Here is a 22,034-nt window from a genome sequence, read left to right as displayed (position 1 = left end):
GCATTACGGTAAGTAGTATGCAGCCGGCCTAACGACGCTATTCTGCTTTTTGGATTTGGAATGAAATGTTGACTACTAGATGGTGTTACTTATCCATGTTTCGTTCAAATGATTGCTCTCCTGCATTAGTATTTTCTCTGTCTGTCAGAATGGGGTCTGTCAAGTGCCTGTGATTTATTGGATTTCGTGAAAGAAAATATAAACATGTGCTCGCAAGTGAGAAGGGAAATGTATACTCATTTTGAAGTGGCTCTTTCTAGTTTTGGTTCCATTAATAATGGGATTGGAGGAGAGATATTCTAGCAAGGGGTTTCACTTTTATGTTCATTTGGTAGCCATGGTGAACACGTTATCTTTCCGAGGAAGAAATATCTTAATTTATGACTGATCTATCTATGGATCTTTTGGGTTACATTGAAACAACTATAAATTATTTTTGTTGGAATTCTTCATACAGCAGTTACTTTTGAAAATCATACGCTGAAAAAGAAGGCAAAGAACTTAGTCGGAGATGTGCAATTTGCTCAAAGCAGAATAAAAGGCATAACACTACAAATAAGTGTAAAATGCTCAATGCGCATTCATCTGTGCTTTGAAATTTTTCATGTGGCTTTAAAATATTAATTGTTAAAATATTCTTCAAGTATTTCGTAATATTAAACGCAAATATTTTTCTTGTTTTGTAGAAAATATATTGTTTAATTTTGGTACTTTTAGTTATAGTAAAAAACAATATATTTTGGATTTTATTGTTACATATCAATTATTTTCATCCAATTTTTTGTTATGATTGAAATTATGATATATTTTATCATATATTAAAAAATGGTTTCATTTTTGGTTAAAGTATACATTTTATCCATTATTATGTATGCATACTTTTCGAAATTGCATATTAGGCTTAGCGGGAGAAATTGCCCCGGCCTGTGCGCACAGTTCGCGTGCAACAGCTGCTGTCCTGAGGGAGCACTACCTTCTGCGGACTGCCGTCCCGAACAGGTTAAAGTTTTATACAAAACAACCATGAAGCAAAAGGTTTTTGAATGAAGTTCTGTTCGATTATAAAAGTCGGGGCTGACGAGAGGCCATATCAGCCTAGTCGAAACTAGGGTCCTGGTTTTCGGCAGGGGGGGGGGGGGCTGACTTGGAATAAGTGTATTATAACTTTTAAGGGGGCTTTTTAACTGATAAGGGTTTCTTTGGCTCTTGATGGCCCCGATGAAAGTTTCAAAAAATATGTCTTAGAATGTACACATAAACAATAAAAGGGTACCAAGGTGCTTTGCCCTCCCACCCTTGAAAAAAAGAATGCTCAAGTCATCACTATGGATCTACATTTCTATATATTTTAATCTGGGATTATTTATTCATTTTTTCAAAATCTTTCTAGCACATTTCCTAAAATGCATTAGAAACCTCTTAGTAGCAATTAAAGGCTTTCAAGAAAATTTGAAACCATATGAGTGACTTACTTATTTAATTGATAATATCGACACACGGTAAGGTGTCAGCCAAGTTCAGAAATAGGAAATAAATGATTGACACATCTGCCAGTATCGGGGCCGGATTTGGAAGTGTGGAGGCCCCGGGGCAACAAAGGAGTGGAGGCTCCTAATCTGGGTTTGAAAATATCATTATATTTTCGAAAATATCCGACATATTTGATATATATCCGAATATTTTGACATACATGTATATATCCGATATTTTTGATCAGCACTTTAATAGTAAATACATCCTGAAGTTATTGCTTTTTCTTTTTTTATATTACTATTATTATAATTTATAGGGGAGAAAAAACGTAAAATTTGCTGACCCGTGAAAGTTAGGATATTTTGTAAAATTTTTTTATTGTGGGGGCCCCTTTGTTGTAGAGGCCCCAGGGCAGTAGCCCCGCCTGCCCTCCCCTAAATCCCGTCCTGGCCAGTATGCATCTCACAAGAACCACTTCAAGCTACTTTTGACACTCTCATTTCTCAAAACTATTAGATTTAAATGCTTGAAATTTTGTGTGTCTAATAAAGTTTCACAAAACACATATTCACACTAAATTTCATGAAAATGACCTCTTATATTATGAAATCATTTAAGATATGAAAAGTCATCTTTTTCATCGACACTCACTCACTCGTCAAAATTTTATGCACTAAAAAGTAAAGTACACATACTTAAAATTTAACATCAAGATAGATTTTCACACCTAAAAAGTTAGAAACTACATTGATTTAGCAAAAATCAGAACTTTTTTTTTTTTGAGCTAGTGCACCGTAAAGGCAGAATAAAAAGGAAATCATTTAATTGTTCATGCATTTACATTGAAGTGTCTAAATTAAAATTTTCACCTTTGATTTAGCTTTTCAGAAAACATTGATAACCTAACAAAATATATACGGAAAAAAGGAGTCAAGTTTGGTTGAAATGAGGTTTGGGGTAGTCAGTGTCACCCAGGGTTCGAAAATATCCAATATTTTGATACATATCGGATATTTTGATACATATTGGATATTTTGATACATATCGGATATTTTGATACATATCCAACATTTTCAATCAGCACCAAATCAAGTCTTCAAAATGCATCCTCAAATCCCTCCTTTTTTAAATATTATTATTACAATATGTAAATTTAAAATGAGGGTTTCTTCCATTACTTATATTTAATATTTAATTTTGCATTTTTATCAATTTTAATGGAATTAATTTAACACTAGCTGTTTCACTCATTTTTCTTCTGTTAACTTCTTTACACAGTAATATGATTCCGAAATAAAAAATATGCATTAGTTGGATCAGTAAAAGACATTCATTTTTTCTGACCAATGTTAAATATTTAATTAGGTACTTTTAATATGAATTAAAATTGTTACATTACTAATATTTTTATAAGTATAAAATAAAAAGGAATATTATATTAGTTTGTTGTATTAATGATGTAGTAATACATCTGCATAAAAATATAGTGCATAACATTTTGGTCATTTTTAATAATAGATGAACCATATTACTATGAAAACAAAATTTTACATTAGAAAATACTGTACTTGAAAAAATAAATATTGAAAATATCAAAATATGATTTTTCAAAATAAATATCAGATATACATACATCATGATATATATCAGCGAACCCTGGCTGTCACACACAAAAGAATCTAGATCTAATGAGTACCAAGTTTCATAGCAGTTCCTTATCGCTGCTGGATTGTGTGATGGTCTATAATTCATTTTGAAAACATACTTTGATATCAGATTTTAAACTCGGCAAGTTACTTTAAAATACAAGTTGTAAAATGCTTTGAATATAGTTTATTGGCAATTAAGAGGGCAACCAGTTTAGACGAGTCAAAAAATCCATTTTTTTTAAGTGTCATAAAATGTTAGTAGAACTATTCAAGAATACGTTGCCGAAATTTCAGTTCAAAATTCCGTTTAGTTCCAATGCTATGAGCACTTAAAAAACTGAAGATTCAAAAATGCACAGTTTTCTTTTCAATCTCGTTTTTCTCAAAACTACTTCTTTTCAACTGGTGTGTATTCTAGCACAAAACTTAAAAGGCCAATAATTCAAAATTTTTGTGTGAATATTCTTTGTTGAATTACACCCTATATGAACCAAATTCTGGGATGATATTATTATTAAAACCATTTTTTAATGCGAAAAAGGTGAACAAAAATGGTAGAAAAACGTGAATTTTGGGATTAAACACCTCCAAATCATAAAATTATTCTTTTAACCAGAAATAGGTTTATATTCTGAGGAAATATGTTGTTACCAATTTAAAAAAAAAATGTAATGATTACAGATAAAAACTGACTTGGACATCAGCTTCTAACTCTTCTATTTCTGGCAGAAACAACTTGAAAAAATTACAGTGTACTTCAAAATATTAATGAAATATCCTTCAAGTTTGAATATATTCTGATTATTCCTTCTTTAAAGTAAGAAAAACAATGTTAAAAAAAGCACAAATTTGCCAATTACAGCAGACACATGTTTCGGCGTTACAGGGAACGCCTTTTTCAATGCAAGAAGTAATGAGCTTTTGGATGAAAAAACATCCGACAAAAGCCAAGAGCAGATAAGTATGCAGTTTAAAAGATAAAAATAGCGGATTAGTCAAACACCAATGAGAAAATTACAAATTTCTTGCGGTTCACGGTTACCAACATTTTCTTTTTGTTTAAGCTTCGGCTTAATCTTTGTCCAATTGAATTCTTTCTTTTCTGGGTTCCGTACCTGGAGAAAGCTCTTGGCCTTTGCTTGCATTCCTATTGGTTCCTGATCGGTTTGTAATTTTCTCATTGGTGTTTGGCTAATCCGCTATTTTTATCTTTTAAGCTGCATGCTTATCTGCTCTTGGCTTTTGTCGGATGTTTTTTCATCCATAAGCTCATTACTTTTTGCATTGAAAAAGGCGTTCCCTGTAACACCGAAACATGTGTCTGCTGTAAGTTGGCAAATTTGTGCTTTTTTTAATGTTGTTTTTCTTACTTTACTGTTCAGCACAAAGGTGTTTATTTATCTTATTCCTTCTTTGTTGAAAAAACTAGCGAAAAACACTAAAATTTCTGCTTCCTAAACTGGTTCCCTCCTTAAAACTTAACACAAGTTTAAAATCCGATATCAAAGAAAGTAAAAAAAGTTTTCTACATTAATTGAAGAACATTGGACAATACAACTGCTATGGTGCTATGGGCAAGAAAAGGGAGGGCAGTAACTGCAAATTTTTCATCTTCCTTTTTTTTTGCATTCTTGTTATCTCTTGAGTGTTAGCTTTATTGTACATGTTTGGTTTCTGCTGAAAAAAAAGCAAAAAAATATTTACCACATTTCTCTATAGTTAATATTGAATCCAGAACAGGTTTCTGCAAGTATTTTGAAAACTCATTTCTGCAGATGCTGCTGTTTACCTGTCCACCAGTGTGGAACTTGGTTCCCATTAGCTTTGAATTCTTTTGTATTACCCCGAACCTCATTTCAATCAAACTTAGCTTGCTTTTTAACATCTTTGTTTTGTTGGGATATTTCTTATTGGCATCCAAGAGAGTCAAGTCTTGATACAGAGATCCATTGATTAGAAAATGTCATTCACCCTTTCATTGCAATCCTGTAGGACAATGTTCTCAGGCTTAAGATCCCTGTGGATGATGCGCATTGAGTGGAGATAATCAACAGCAGAAGAAATCTGTCGGAGTAATGCACGCACTGTCGATTCTGGAAGGCCACAACAGTTCTCTGGTCTGTTCAGCATCTAGAAATAACAAGGATAGCACAGGAGAGCTTAAAATACAGTAGACCAACCAGTGAACGAACAGCAAGTAACATAAAAATTATAAAGTTTTCAAGATTTTCTCATAGACTACTTTTTTTTTTTTTTTTTGACACATTTCCAAAACAAAAACAAGAAAATGCTATTTTTCTTGTTTTCGTTTTGCCAAAATTTTTCCATTAATTAATGGCATTCATTAACTGGGCTGATGCAGTTTTTTCATTTCAACCCCCCCCCCCCCAAAGAAAAAGACACAAAACCATACAAGTTCTCTCAATTTTTATAAAACAATTATATACATAATTAAAAATGCTTTCACTGTCAGGTATAAATGCTATACAGAATTTGATGTCATGAATTTTTGAAAATAAAATAACACTTAACTGTTCATTCACTGGTTAGGCTATCCGACAACAGAATTTCTATTATTTATACTGACACTGCAAAAAAAGTTGAGGATATGGTAAAAAAAAAATCACCAAGAAAAAATGTGAACTGAAATGATATTACATACTCCTTGTAAAATATGTCATGTGAACTCCTTTTTAAAGATGTTTTTAAGCAACTTTTCAGCAAATGCACTTGAGGATAAAATTAAAGGACAAAGGAGAAATGGATAAAAAATAAGAAAATAAGTGACATTGTAGATCAAGAGTCAAGCAATAGTACATTCAATATGGTTTAGTAATGGATGTACACTGATTGGTACTAGAAGTACAAAGAAACCACAATGCTGTCAACAAACGATCATTAGTAATACAATGCAACTCTGAACATGAGGTGATACAAGGTGTGATTCAGAAGCTTCTAGACTGATTTTTTTCTGAGAAGGGGAGCGTATGTGGACTGGTGCGGATGGACTGGGGAAGTAGTGGAGGGTGTCAGTGAACGAACAGAAGCTGCAGCAGTTGGCTTCGGATCACTAGAGAGTGCCCATCGCTTGTTGCGCGTGTGCATGTCATTGACCTTGGCCGAAAAGTGGGAGATACGAAAAAAAGATTTTCACGCAAGAGTGCTTCGCCATTTGAGGTCGAGTCTGTCACGTCCGCCTGGCAATCAAGGCCGATTGGATTCTCCTCCATGACAACGTGCCCCCTCACACGTTGCTTGCTGATGACGAAGTTTTGGTCAAGTTTAACGTTACAACACTGGCACAGCCACCCTACAGCCCCAACTTGGTTCTAAGCGACTTTTTCATCTTCTCCAAATCAAGACAGTTCTAAAAAGGAAGCAATTCAACTTCATTGACGAAAAAAACCAGTCCAGCAGGCTTCAACAAGAGCCCTTAATAGCATGTCGCCCAAGGACTTCCAGAAGGGCTATGAGCAATGGAAATATCAGCTAATTTGCTAAGTAGAGCAACATGCGGTACCTTATCGAAAGCTTTTTGAAAATCAATGTATACAACATCTACAGGCTTCTTATTGTCCAAAGCCATCGTAACTTTGTCATAGAAATGTAATAAATTAGTTGCACAAGATTTACCTTTCCTGAAACCGTACTGAAAACTAGTCAATAGATTATTAGTCTCTAGAAAATTTACTATCTTAATTTTCATCAATGTTTCAAAAATTTTGCAAACCACCGAAGTTAGACTCACAGGTCTACAATTTCCCACACTCCCTTTAGACCCATTCTTGAAGAGCGGTGTAATGTTAGCGAGATTCCAGTCCTCTGGCACTGTTCCCTAATTATAAGAAGCATTGAAAATGTTTGCGATTACATCTGCTAATTCCTCTGCACATTCAACTAAAATTTTCGGATAAATATTATCTGGCCCCGGAGCCTTAGTCTCTTTAATTTTTTTCAAATGAAGTAAAACGTAATCCCTGGAAAATACAAAGTCCTCAAGCAGCTTGTGTCTTGTTGGTGTCAACTGTTGAGATACAGTTATCGTTAAAAACACTCGAAAAAAAGTTATTAAGAACATTAGCAATATCACTATTGTCCTGAATTAAAATTCCGTGTTCATCAACCAGTCGCCCAATATGACTATTTCAAACTTTCTCCGAATTAGAGTATGCAAAAAACCTCTTGGGATTCCCGTTTATGTTATCTGCCAGTCTTTGCTCCAACTCTCTTTTCTGAATCCGTACCAAATACTTAAATTTACGCCTTGCCTTACAATATTGGAGCCTATCTGCACTGTGACCTGTTTCTCTAAACCTATGAAAAACAGCTTGCTTGTAATTTAGAGCGTCTTTAGTTTCCTTGGAGAACCACATTGGCCAAATTTTAGTGTTGACACCCTTTCTCCTAATTTTCGTATTTAGGAGATTAAATAGGTTTTAATCATAGTTAGAGCCCCCTAGACATAAAACAGCACCCTTAGCCACCATTACATTTGTATTACTTAATACACTGCTCGACATTGAAAATGTAACACCAAGAAGGAGTGTTTAGAAATTTATGTAAATTTTAGAGTATACGTACATCACTGAGTTACGTAAATGATGTGAAATGCGCTGCTCTCCAACGCACGTGAAGTAAGATATAAGGACAGGAACTTGCAGAATGGGCAAAATTCCTGTCATTATTTCTGATTGGAGAATTATCAAAGAAGTTTTGCTTTTGTCTTGGAGGATACGTGTAACACAAGAGAATGCCAGGCCGCCGTCAACGAAGGCACTTCCAGCAGATAGACGATTTTACGAGGGGTATGGTGATCGGACTGAGAAGGGGAGGTTGGTCCCTACCTCAAATCGCAGTTGATACCCACATGTCTGCGAGCACGGTGCATTGGCTGTGCCGAAGATGGTTGGAACAACGAAATGCGGCAAGATTGAGGGGTGCAGGGGCAGCCAGAGTGACGTCAGAACGCGTGGATCAACGCATCCACCGACAAGCTATAGCAGACCCGCAAGTCACTTGTTCCTCGATTCTGCAGCAGGTGCAAGATACCTGAATGTTCCCATGTCAACCAGAACCATTTCCCGTCATTTGTTCGCATGTTGTCATCCGCTAAGAAGACTGCCATTGACCCCACAACATTGACAGCAACGTTTAGTATGGTGCCGGACTAGAGCGACGTGGATGACAGAATGGCGAAATGTCGTGTTCTCAGATGAATCCCGCTTCTGTTTATCCAGTGATAGTCGCCGCAGATGTGTGTGGCGTCGACATGGAGACATATAATCCGGCAGTAACTGAAACGTCACACTCCACAACAACATGGCATAATGGTTTGGGGCGCAATTGCGTACAATTTCATATCACCTGTAGTTCGTATTCAGGGCACTATGACGCCCAACGATACTTGGATAATGTGCTGCGGCCAGTGGCAATCCCTTACCTTCAAGGGCTATCTAATAAAATTTTTTCAGCAGGATAATGCCCGACCACACAGTGCTCGCATCTGCCAACATGCTCTCCAAGGCACACAGATGCTTCCCTGGCCACCACACTCACCCGACCTGTCACCAATCAAACATGTGCGGGGTGTGATTGGACACCGTTTGCAGACTTCGTCCCTGCCTTGTTCAAAAGACGAACTGTGGCAAATGGTTGAAAGGGAATGGAGAGCCATCCCTCTAAACATCGTCCGCACCCTATTTGACTCTATGCCTAGACATGTTTCTTCGTGTATCGCTATCCGCGGTGGACCTACATCCTGTTGGCATAATTAAAGTTAAGTTTCAATATCCAATATTCTGTTTAAGAAATTTAAACTAAGCCAACATTAAATGACCGTGAAATGTCAAGTTGGAGACAAGCAAAAAGCATATTTCAGAAAAATTCATTTATTTAAATATGAGTAACATCCCCGTTAAAAGACCCCCAAAATATCACAACAAATAAGTTCCATATAATAAAGGATAAAATATCACCAGTCTGCAGATGAAGTTCACAGGTTAGTCCCAAGTTGACAATCCCAGGAACGCACAAAGTCGATCGGATTCAACTTCAGGAACACAAAACTTATCTTGACAGGAAATCCACATGGGAAGATTCGGTGAACTTATCCATAAGAACTTATGGAACTCATTTCCCCGGCAATATCAATTTGCCGGACACAAAATAAGCACTTCTTCACCTGGACTCATTTCATTACCAGGACTTGAAATTCAAAAACTTGACAACTATGTGATTAATGCATCACCAGTTACACGCCACAGACTCCCGCTAGCACAGCGGGGAAAAACCCCCCCACACGTGAGCCGAACTAGGCCTCACAACAAGAACCAAAACAATCAGGGATCGAAGAGAAGAGAGAGAGAGCGAGTGTTGCCTCTCACCTCAATATATATATTCCATCAGCCAATGAGATTGCGTGCCTCGATGACATCATGATATTAACTTCAACTACAACTCATTTTTTTATTCCACTGCCACAAATTTTCATACTCCCTCCATGGTACATATAGTCTTAAAAAAGCGGAATTAAATTCAAATCATCATGTGACAACTCAACTTTTTCGAATCGACACATAGAAACACAATCTGCAATGGATTAAGAAAACAGTCGCCATTAATTATGGCGTGGAGAAAACATCGATTGAAGTGTCGGCACCAACTAGTTGAATTACACTTCTACCAGACTGGGCTAAAAGTAGGTAACCATATTCAACTTTAAAATATTTTCTTTAAATTATCGGCTGTGGACCGAGAATAAATAAAATAATATTTTATGCCAACACATCCCACTGAGCCAACGCCATTCTCGCTCTGTATTCTGCCTATCATTTTGAAATTAAAATCCTTTATTATTCCTTGCTGTCTGTCTTTTTCCCAAATTTCATCACTTTCTGACCATTCCTTCTTGGTTTTGCATTTTCAATGTTGAGCAGTGTATTTTTGATAAAACTATGGTAACAGGAATGTACTGGAAATACTGTTCTCTTTTCATTTATCACTTCAATCCCGGGATGGATCTTGCCTGCTTCACAATCTTCTCCCAGGTGACTATATTTCCATTGTTTTCCTTTAATTGGTAATCTTCATGACACAATTCTCCTGCACCCAAAAACCATATAAAAGTAACCAAAACTAGTTTTTAATTGCTCTGAGGCTAAAAACTGCAAAAAAAAGCAACATTAATAGGTGATTTTAAGTCTCAAAGCCAAAAACTGCATAAACAGCAATTTGAAATCAGTTTATAACTGTTGTGAGGTCAAAAACTGCATAAAAAACAACAGTGAAATCAGTTTTTAACTATCTTGAAATCACAAACTATATAAAAAGAAGCAGTTAAATCAATTTTCATTGCCCTGTGATAAAAGCAAGATAGACAAAACCAATATTTGGATGTTGGATAAACAGAAATATTTTGGCAACTTCAATTACACCAGTTGTGGCACAAATCACACTGAACTGAATTATTTTCTAAATCACTTAAGCTGTCACAGCGTTTCCAACCCTTGCTAATAATGGCATCTTTCACGTGTTCAATAATCAGAAAAACACTTGGCTGAAAATACTGTCCAAGAAATTTGATGTTCATTCTTTTATGCTGCATACACTGCATTGGAACAATATGAGGAACAGAAATTATTTCTTCCTATATTTATCTGGCCCAAATTACTTCTTCCTCAACGTCAAAGTTAATAAAACATTGCAGCACAATGTCAATTTTTTCACTTTCTGATTTATTTTCGAACATATCACGATGGGAAAATGTAGGGTTTTTCCCCTCTTTTCACTCCCTCAAAACGAACAGTGATTTGACCAAAGCCCTTTGCATTTTCTTGTTTCTTTACAGGCCTTGACAAAGCTATTGATGACAATTCCCAGTTTGTTTGTATATGGACATTAGCTAGAGGTTTTTTCCCCATTAATAGATCCCCATCTGAAGAATTAGGAGGCTGTTCCATGTATTCCTTATCATGTATGCATCAGTACATGACTACCCCATGCTTTTTTAAGTAATGATTACAAAAAGATGCTTTTAAATGAAAAAGTGAAGCTCTATCCCACAAAAGATGAAAAAAAAAAAACAGAAGACTTGCAGAAATATACTCTCACTAAATAACACACATAGCAAATGATTCATAATACCTTCCTCAAATCTCCACCATTGCAGTACTCCATCGCCAATAGAGGTAACTCTGTAGGTGGCACATCCAGCTCTGGGGGTACACTCACAGCACGTACCACATTCGGGTGTTGTAGGCGACCCATCATGTCCACCTCCAACTTCCAGCGGCTGCGGTGCTTTGGAGTCATAGCTGCATCACTGCCCCAGCGACACTGTTTCAGAGCCAGCATGTCATTCGTCTCCTAGAAAGTGAGGAATGAATGAGTATTATTCATATTTGTTCAACAAGAGATCATCTAAGATCAACAGCTTTGCCTGAAAGAGTCATTAGCTGAGAATGAAGAAATGGCTTTTCAAGGTCATTCTACCCTCACCAACTATTAATAGGCATGAGAGAACTTGCCTATTATTAAACTGAAAAACTGCAAATAAAAATTAACTAGTCCAGAAAATGCTGATTTACAGCATTTTAAAGGCTTTTCAGATATTTCAAGGCCTCAGTAGAACTTTTTCATAACTGAAAAAGTGCTCAGCAGACAACAAAAGTCACTCACAACTTTGTTGTCTGTTGAGCACTTATGATCACTTTCTGAGCAATTTATTTTCATTCCTTAACTACAAGGTGAAAAAACAGCTCTTGATAGTTTTTTAGATTTTAAGAAGTTTAACTTGCTGTTAGCACATATTTCTGCAGTTACATGTAAATTAATAAACAGATTTTTGCTAAGTTCCATTCTAAAGCAAATTATAAGCCAATACAGTTATGGTTCTGGGAAAAATTTCTTTGAACATGCTCTTTGTACAGTAAACATATTTATGATTATTTGCTTTTCTCGACCCAACTAGTTATACCAGAATTATTTCAGTAAAGTTTTTAGGGGTATGTACTAGAATTTAATTTCTGAAAAGTAGGCTTGGTGTTTGTACTATCTTGCTGAACCTTTAGAAGATTATGATCAACAACCCCATTTGCTTTTGAAAAGAATTAAGCTTTTGTTAGGTAAGCACATTTTTTTTCACACTAAACACTATCTTCAAAAGATTCTTTTGAGGTTTAAGTTTTGTAATGAGAGTTAAATTAGCAAGTAAAAAATTACCAGACCTTATTCCTCCATAGGACAACGTAACCAAATCCTCCAGCTCCTAACACTTTTTCCTTCTTCCAACAGCCAATTTCTTCTATCTGTTCACTGAAATCCATATTGCTGCTGAAGACGAAAAATATAAGTTGATTTTTGTGCAATAAAAAATATTTAAAAAAACAGCTAACAAAAAATGTATTAGAAAATGCATTTAAACACAGCTCTTTCTGACATTTTATGACAAATGGAAAGAACATTTTATTGTTTCAGAGAAAATAACTTCTTCTTTAGGGCAATAGAATGGAACAAAATGTGGATCCAGGGGATGGGTCCTAGAGGTTATGATTAGGGTTTCCAATCCCGCAATCCCGATCCCCGCACAATATTTAGTGGGATTAATCCTGCGGGATTGAGAGCAAAATCCTGTGGGATTTCCAATCCCGCAAATATTTTCCATACAATCTTTTCCTATTTTTTTAAGTCCATAAAACAAATATTTTTGAAAGTACAGTCAAACCTCCCAAAAGCGGACATCGTCAGAACCAAAGTTTTTGTCCGTTAATGGGGAATGTCATCTATTGGGGAGTCTAAACTTACAATGACATTTTAATTTTGTATTTTAAACCTATACATACAGTGTATAACTCTAAATGAGTAGTGCAAATATAAGTGAACTTACCCAATAAGTAAATTATCCGCTGAATCTTTCGGGAAAATAAAATAATTAGGCATTTGTAAATTGTTTTCCCTAGCTGAACAAAACCAGTCAATCAATGTCGTTGATTTTCAGCAACTTTTTTGTTTGGTAGCAACATGTAACCCAATTGGTTACTTTTCACTTAATTTGGCAATTCTTTTCTGATTCCTCTTCAGTGTCTGGAGGGAAAGGGCGTTGTGTCGACGCTCGCTTCCCAAAATCTAGTGGGGGGGGGGGGGGATACCGTTAAGTTGCACAAGAGTATTTTTTGAATGAATTCCTCTCCCATGCCAAATGATAAAGCAAGGCACTGTGTAAAAGGAGAAAGATTTTTTTTTCTTCTGTTTTCTGCTGGAATTTTGTGCTTGAAATGGAAACAAAACTTTCATAAGCTTCGACTTAAAAGGCTCCAGTTTTCAGAGAAAAAGGGGTGTTAATTCTCTTATAGGTACTGGTTAGTCCCAGGACATTGTAAAGGAGTAGAAAAAATGCTTGCCACAAAAGCAGTGCTGAGCAAAATCTTACGAGACACAGAAAAATAAAAAAACTTGGCTGATTTACTGTCCACTAACGGGAGTGTCCGCTAACGAGGAGTGAAATACATCATAGGCCTATCTCAAGAGTCTAGGGATTCAGAAACTGTTTGCTAATGGGGAGTATCCACTATCTGGGAGTGTCCGTTAAGGGAGGTTTGACGTATCATGTAAAGTTTTAATCACCTTCGTATATATCTGAGGAAGAGCAAGAAAAACTTGATGTCTCATATGATGAATGCTAGATTTACCATTCAAGAAAATAATGAAAATAGAGTATATTTTTCTGAGAATGAATTGATATTCTCATTCCAGGTGTCAGCGTTCGTACATTCAGCAATTGCAAAATTGTGTAAAAATTATAAGCGTTTTCAAAAACCATCACTAAAACTTGAAACCTTGAATTTTGCTATTTAGAAACACTTGTGAAAGTGCATTACAGATTGTAAAATCCGCTGGAGTGGTCTGATTACAATGCTGGAACGCTTCAATAAGCTTTAGGAAAATATACAAAACCGTTACTTTACTAAACTGCACAATATTTTTCTCCGAAGAAGAAAACAATGAAAAATCTTAACTTCTTTATGCTTTCTAACATACGGAAAGTGCCTACTGATGTCTTTGTGCTAATAAAATAAATGTGAGCGGTAACTTAAAAATTATGTTGGATGAATTAGCTGAGAAATCAGCAATATATTTGAAACAGCTCTAAAAGAAATTTTGATGAAAACAAGATGACTGGCTGTGTTAAAGCGGCTCAAGGTTTTGAATGTCTCTTTTAAGTAAGAGGTAAAGTTAGCGATGGATTAAAAATTTTTTTTACTGAGACTGCGACTTGCTGAAACCAATCAGCGTTCACTCCCTGCTGTAATGAATCAAATGAACTGATACAATGACCAACTATTCAAACAAAATTCTTTTTCAAACAAATCTAAGAAGGTTCTTTTGCCTTTATAAAGGAGTTTAGTAAGACTTCATTTGAAGTATTCTGTCCAGTTTTGGTCTCCTTATCTTAGGAAAGATGTTTCTGTTTTGGAAAGGGTTCAAAAAAGGGTTACTAGACTAGTAAGAGATACTTTCAGATTTAGACTATGATAAGACTTAATATGTATAGCCTGGAGCAAAGGAGGGCCAGAGGGGACATTCAGTTGTTTAAATTTATCAAAATGGAAGGTGTTAACGGGTTAAATTTTATCAAGGAAAGCAAGTCAAGGGGACATTGAAGTTTTAAGCTATTCAAAACTCAGGCTAACCTGGAAATTAGGAAAAAAATACTTCTTTAGTAGGGTCGTGGGCACTTGGAACAGCTTACCGGAAAAGGTGGTAATGTGCAAGGAGGTGGATAGCTTTAAGAGGGCCATTGATCTTCATTGGGGACTTATAAACTGACTAGGATCAGCCTAGATGGACCCAGAGTCTGTTGCTGGTCGTCACATTTGTATTGGTATTTTATATTTGCATATGGGTGGGAGGGGGGCTCAAGACCCCCCACCCTCCTTAGAAATTAGAGATTCCTAATTGCTTTTAGTACTTTTTCTTTGCAAAAATGTGAAAACATTTCTTCTCTAGCCATTAATGAATAAGTTATTAAAAATGTCAAATTTTAATAACTCTAATCTGTACTAAAATTGGTTTCCATGGGGAAAAGATCCAAGCCCCCCCCCCCTTTAAATCTAACAGACACCACTACAGTTGAACTATACTGATAAAGGGTAGATAGACTTTGACTTTGCTTTATTGAACTCCACATGTGTTTAAAATAGAAGACACAGGATTAGTTATTTTTTCAGAAAATGTGTTACAAAATTGTTTTGATATTTTTAAATGACTTTTAAAATTACATAAAATATTAGTGCAAAATAAATGCAGTATAGTATATGGGCGCATTGGTGCATAATTGGCCTATATTCCCTGGCAAGGCATTGGTGCATAATTGGTGAAAATTAAAAGTCGATATTTATACATATGGGCGCCCATGATTACATTTTTTCACATAATAAAAAAAAACACCAAGTTCTAACACTGGCAGTGGCGGCTCGTGGGAGGGGCAGAGGAGGCACGGGCCCCCTCACTTTTTTTTAGATATTAATTTATAACTTTTTTTTATGTTAAGTTGAAAGAAGCAAATCATATATGTTTCGATTTGGCACCTATTAAAAACTCAACTAGAACTAAAAAATAAAAAGACTGAATGAACTTTGTTTATAGAAGTTTTTAGTTTAACTTCTATCAATATTACTGTGTCATAACCATAGCAATTAATTCTTTAAAAGTTTTACATTTATCGCTCATTTGTTTAATAATGAAACATACAGGCAAGTCTTTTCAAAAAGTGACTAATTTTCCCCTCATAACTTTCTTTATAAAGAGCAATTATGCTGAAGCGAAAGCGCGGTACCTAAAACAAACCACCTTCAATGAAACAAAGAAAAAACCTCCTCGAAAATTGGTTTATCCTACAAAACGTTATGCATGGACAAAAAATAAATAACTGAAAGGAAAATTCATAAGATGCGAATTTTCAACTATCTCTTCAAGTCGATTAAGAGAGCTATTTAATTCTAGAGCTGTACTAAAGATAACTTAAAATATATATAGAATAATATATATATATATATATTGTAACAGATCCGGTGCGGCTTCCAACTTTCTTGGAAGGACGATACAGTTCTTTATTAAAAAATACAGGAAATTTATTTACACTATGTACAGGAAAGAGCGTCAATAACTGCTAAATTAATCATCAGCAATTAAACAAGTATCACTCAACACCGTAAACTCAACGGTTACACACGTATTTACTTCCAAATACGAAAACAACACAGCGAAATGCCTTGCAATAAACAGAGCTAATACTCTCAGTACAAATTCTCAATCGAAAACTCAACTTTTTATCACGCGGGACGCTTTTATAAACATCGAAAGAAATCTCCACAAGATTCCAAATGCTTCTCGAAAATAGTAGACCGTTATCAAATTTTATCAATGAGCAAAAAAGAAATAGGAGGGTCGTATACTTTAGCCGAATGTATAGGGGTTGTATATTCATTACGGGAAACTATTTACAGGTTACGTTACTACAATAATTACTATTTACAGAATTTGTAACATTGCTCCCTTCCTAAGGACTGCACGTCCCGGGCAGTACAATCCCCAGAAAGGGTGCCAAACTTCTATCACAAGTTCACAAATACATACATTAAATAATAACCAATAATGCATAGGAAACACAATAATAACAAGAAATATTACTAAACATTAAAAGCAAGAAAATTATCTACAACTTTTATGTATCAACCATGGTTGTTTACGTAATACTCATGAACTATGGCCATAGTATGGGGCTAACCGATCATAATGTACAGCCCTAGGTTTTGCATTAGGTGATTTTTGGATCCTCACTACGACGTCATTCAGTCGGTTAAGGACTTTATAGGGTCCATCCCAATGCAACTGCAATTTTGGTGAAAGACCATTCCGTCGGATGGGATTCCATAACCAAACCTTGTCGCCTTCGTTGAATTCATGTCCAGTAGACCTTGTGTCGTATCGGGTATTCATCTTCTCCGCTGCGATGTTGATTCGCTCTCGTGCAAAGTTATGAACGTCTTCCAACCGGGCCTGGAGATCCTGGATGTACTCCTCAGGCGATGAAGGCGCATCAGGAGGACGACCGAAGACGAGATCACAAGGTAGCCGAAGCTCTCGTCCGAAGAGCATCTGAGATGGGGCATATCCGGTAGTCTCGTGGACAGCACTGCGGTAGGCCAGCAGGAACAAAGGTAGCTTCTTGTCCCAATCCTGTTGATTTCTGGAGACCATAAGCGAGAGATTATTCAGGATTGTGCGGTTAAATCTCTCCACCATGCCGTCCGATTGTGGGTGTAGTGGTATTGTCCTAGTTTTCTCAATTCCGAAAATTTGACATAGGCCCTTAAACACAGCAGAGATGAAATTCCTCCCTTGATCGGAATGAATCTGCAAAGGTGTTCCATATCTCGAGATCCAATGTTGGACTAGAGTCTCTGCTACGGCGGTAGCTTCTTGATCTGGAATGGGATACGCTTCGGGCCATTTGATGAAATAGTCGATGGAAACAAGAATGTATTTGTTCCCATCAGCAGTTCTTGGTAGAGGACCCAGGATGTCGATCCCAATTCGTTCGAAAGGAGCTCCAACGTTATACAGATGTAGCTTCCCTCTGCTTCTTTTCTTCGGTCCTTTACGAGCAGCACAGGCGTCACAAGAATGGCACCACTTCTCTACGTCATTCTTCGCCTTGCTCCAGAAGAAGCGCTCCCGAACTTTACTGAGGGTTTTCAAGACACCAAAATGTCCTCCAGTCGCACTACTATGTATTTCTTTCAGAACATCTGAAATCCTTGATGTTTTGCCGTCATCAGATTCCCATTTTCGGTACAGTACGCCGTTCCGTAAATGGAGTGAGTTCCATAAAGTCCAGTATCGTTTTGTTGCAGGACTGAAGATGGAAACATCCTGCCAGCTAGGTCGCCGACTGTCACTCTCCATGAACTCCAAAATTGGTTTTATGTCGGGGTCTTCAAGTTGAGCTTTTCGAACTTGGTCGTCACTCCATGGATCAGGTTCTGGTGATGTTGGAGTCACTGTCACCTGATAGGCAGTAGGGCTAGTCGTTCCATACTGTTTCTCGATTCGGGAACAATAGTGGCAGTTCTCAGGACAGGGTCTCCTTGATAAAGCGTCTGCATTACCGTGAGACAACCCTTTTCGATGCTTGATCTCCATGTCATATTCCTGGAGTCGATGTATCCACCTGGCTATCTGGCCTTCCGGATTTTTGAAGTTCAAAAGCCAAGTTAACGAGGCATGATCTGCCCGAAGCAGAAATTTTTCGGCCGTAGAGGTAATGATGGAAGTGTTCTACAGCTTTCACTATGGCCAGCAACTCCTTTCTGGTGACGCAGTAATTTCGCTCCGACTTTGATAAGCATTTGCTCCAGTAAGCGATGACATGTTCATTGCTGTCAATTTCTTGGGATAAAACAGCTCCGATGCCCTCGCTGCTCGCATCAGTGTCCAGGATGAAGGATTTTTCAGGCTGAGGATAGGCGAGGATAGGCGTTGATGTTAAAGCCTCCTTCAGTCGTAGAAATGCATCTTCGCATTCTTTGGACCATTCAAACTTTTGCTTGCTCTCCGTCAGCTTACGCAAAGGTCGTGCAATGTTGGAAAAAACCCTTCACAAACTTCCTGTAGTACGTGCAGAGCCCCAGGAAACTTCGCAGCTGATGGATGTTTTCGGGATGACTCCAACTCTTGACCGCAGATACCTTTTCTGGATCGGTTTGTACACCCTCAGAAGAGATGATGTGACCAAGGTAGTTCACTTCCCGGCGGAACAAATTACATTTGGACGGGCTTAACTTCAGATTGGCTTCCTTAAGTTTTTGCAGCACCTTCCTAAGATTAGCCAGATGTTCTTCAAAGCTGCATCCCACAATGATGATATCGTCTAAGTAGACCAGACAGGATTCGTAAGAGAGTCCTCTTAACACTGTCTCCATAAGACGCTCGAACATAGCTGGTGCATTGCAGAGGCCAAAGGGCATCACTTTAAACTGCCATAAGCCTTGTCCAGTTGTAAACGCTGTCTTCTTTCGATCATCAGGGTGTATCTCAACCTGCCAGTAGCCGCTCTTCAAGTCCAGGGTCGAAACCACTTGTGCCCGGAAAGAGTGTCCAAGGTGTCGTCTATCTGTGGAAGAGGGTAACTGTCTTTCTTGGTGATTTCATTCAGCCGTCGGTAATCGACACAAAATCTGGTAGAGCCATCTTTCTTTCAGACCAAGACGATGGGAGAGGCCCAAGGACTGGATGATGGTTCGATTACATCATTCTCCTTCATCTCTTTCAGGAGGGTCTCAACCTCTTCCTTCTTGGCGAACGGTAGTCGTCTTGGATGCTGTTTAATAGGGGGGTGTTCTCCAGTGTAGATCCTATGCTGCGTTAAATTCGTACGGCCAACATCCTCCGATGTAGATGAAAACAGATGCTTGAAGTCATCCACCAATTGTTCCGCAGCAGTTCTTTGATCTTTCGATAATGGCGCACTCCCAATTAACTTCGATGTCAAGGACTCAGAAGACACAGTCTTGGGGGAATTGATTCTTCTAATGATGCAGTTTACTGGAGTACAAGTTGCTAACACTTCACCTTTCCGGATATTCCTTGACCTTTCACTCACGTTGGCGACTCTCACAGGAATTACATCCTTAGAAAGGTACACAAGTGTAGATGCTACCAGCACTCCTTTTAGGTTATTGCTTAGGTTAGGGTATTCAATGAGTCCAAATCGAAAACTATTGCTTTCTTCAAGGGAGCCAGGTATTAATGATTCTGACCTTGAGGGAATCGATAAATCTCTTTGGGCTATTATTTAATGAGCCGATTTTACATTACTTTCTGCAGGGAAAACGGCTATGTCTTCTCTAGTCCAGTGCAACTCATTAGTCTTGAAGTCGAGAGTGAAGTCATATTTCTTCAAAAAGTCCAATCTGAGAATGAAGGGGTCCGTGATATTAGCGACGAATGCCGTATGATGATAGGTGGAATTCCCAAACACTATTTCCAAGTCCACTTTACCTTCAATCTCGATTTTATCACCTGTCACAGTCTGGAGACTTACGCATGGCGATGTCCACAGCAGTTTCAATCCAAATTCACGAGCCACATCTGTCCTAATGATTGTCACATTGGCTCCAGTGTCGACAATCAGTCTGCAGGGGTTCCCATTTACATGTGCGTAAATGAAAAGTCCATTACAGTCGCTACTAGAAGAGGAAATCTGCAGAGCTCTGGTGGTGGTAATTTCCTTCCCTCGCTTAGCTTGGCAAGCTGGACAACTCCTTCGCAGGTGTCCTTCACTACCGCATTTCCAGCACTTCTGCTCTTGTTTCTTTTGGGCTGTTATGCTGTTCAGATGTCTTGCCAAGTCACCGAGTTGTCTCTCAAGTTCAGCGAGGTGGGACGACCTGGAATCAGACTCCTCAGCTTCCTGAGTCCGGATTAGATGGCGATCCACACGGGTTGCATCTTGGGCGGCCTCGTATCTCATCGCATATACTACAGCAGAATTCAGGTCTTTGACATCCGCCATGTGTAGAGCTTTCTGGACTTCCGGATCTCGAACCCCGTCGATGTAGTAGTTGAGTGCCAGGTTGTCTCGAACATCCGCAGGGCAGCCGCAAAAAGCAAGATGAGACAGTCTCTCGATGTCCGCCGCAAGCTCTATAGTATATATATATATATATATATATATATATATAAAGAAATATATATATATATATATATATATATATATAATAAAAGTGAAAAATATTGAAAAGACCACACCAAGAGCCCATAGATGTGCAACGCAGCAAAACTAAAAAGCCAAGTAAATATAAAATTAAGCAAACAGAATTTCAAATATTAAACAAATTATAAATAATTAATGATGATAAAAAGGAAAATTGCAAATATATATATATATATATATCTTTCCACATTCATGCTTTTTAGCTAGGATTCATATTCATATTTTTTCTCTAAAAGTTAATTTCTAGTACTTACTAAAGCATAACCTTTCAAAAACAACTTGCCTCGTGCATCTGACTGCATGTCTGAATCCTTCATTCGTTTCTGAAAAATTATTCAGAGAACTTTGAAGGCCGAAATTTTAAGTAGTAAGCAAAAAACTTGTTTCCTTTTCTTTTTCTTGTGCGTACGTGCTTGAAATTAAAAAAAAATGGATTGTACTATGTGAGAGTAGGGGAGGGGGAGATGTCATTAAATATTTTTAAAGATTTACTTTGCTCCATTTTCTCCCTTGTTTCTTTTTTCTCCAGTTATAAAGTTATCGCAAAAAGTCCTGTTCGTTACCATTTGATGCTCTGAATTATAACAAGTATGAACCCTTTAACTCAGATTAAAAATTAGTTTCCATTTGCGTACAAAGACTTTTACTAGGTAAGTTGAATTTTTTAAATAACTATTCAATTTTAAAATTCAAAGAAAATAATCGAAAAGTACCTTTGAAACTCGATAAGGGTCAAAAGATTGAGACAAAAAGTCTTCTATGTTAACATTTTTATGCGTTTGGTGCAGGGGTGCCCATCCCCCCCCCAAGCTCAATGGCGCAAATTCCCCCCCCCCCCCCAAATTTTCTCGCTTTCCAATCGGGTTAAAGGTAACGGTTTTTAGAGTGTGTAATTTCCAATGAAATTCCCGGGGGGGGAGGGGTAGCGCTAACAAATACCACTTGATTACTGTTGGATTGTTGACGCGCCTTGCCTTCCCAAATTTTACAACGTGGAGCTTGAGTAAAAAGTTTTGGGTACCCCTGAATTTTGCTACGCCTTATTTTTTTTTCAAACGTATGAATGATTACAGGGAGAGGGGATTCAACTTTCTGGCTTGAAATAGAGTAATTACTAGAATTATACAATATAAATCTAT

The 22,034-nt window shown here is 37.3% G+C and overlaps 1 protein-coding gene across 1 annotated transcript in view; it reads right to left on the bottom strand.

The window, feature by feature from the left end:
* Positions 1 to 21,172, bottom strand: part of LOC129218460 (inhibitor of nuclear factor kappa-B kinase subunit alpha-like) — a 57,675-nt gene extending 36,503 nt beyond the window's left edge. The window contains exons 1-4 of the mRNA XM_054852740.1: positions 21,150 to 21,172; positions 12,347 to 12,452; positions 11,265 to 11,486; positions 5,094 to 5,252 (exon numbers count right to left, since the gene is read on the bottom strand). Coding sequence (XP_054708715.1) covers positions 5,094 to 5,252; positions 11,265 to 11,486; positions 12,347 to 12,452; positions 21,150 to 21,157 — 495 coding nt within the window. The 5' untranslated portion in view covers positions 21,158 to 21,172. The remainder of the gene's footprint in view (positions 1 to 5,093; positions 5,253 to 11,264; positions 11,487 to 12,346; positions 12,453 to 21,149) is intronic.
* Between the last annotated feature and the right edge of the window lie 862 nt (positions 21,173 to 22,034).

The sequence above is a fragment of the Uloborus diversus genome, chromosome 1 (assembly GCF_026930045.1).
Source record: "Uloborus diversus isolate 005 chromosome 1, Udiv.v.3.1, whole genome shotgun sequence".
Lineage (NCBI taxonomy): Eukaryota > Metazoa > Arthropoda > Arachnida > Araneae > Uloboridae > Uloborus > Uloborus diversus.
Note: the sequence above shows the minus strand (reverse complement) of the source record. Positions and strands in the feature narration are given on the sequence as shown.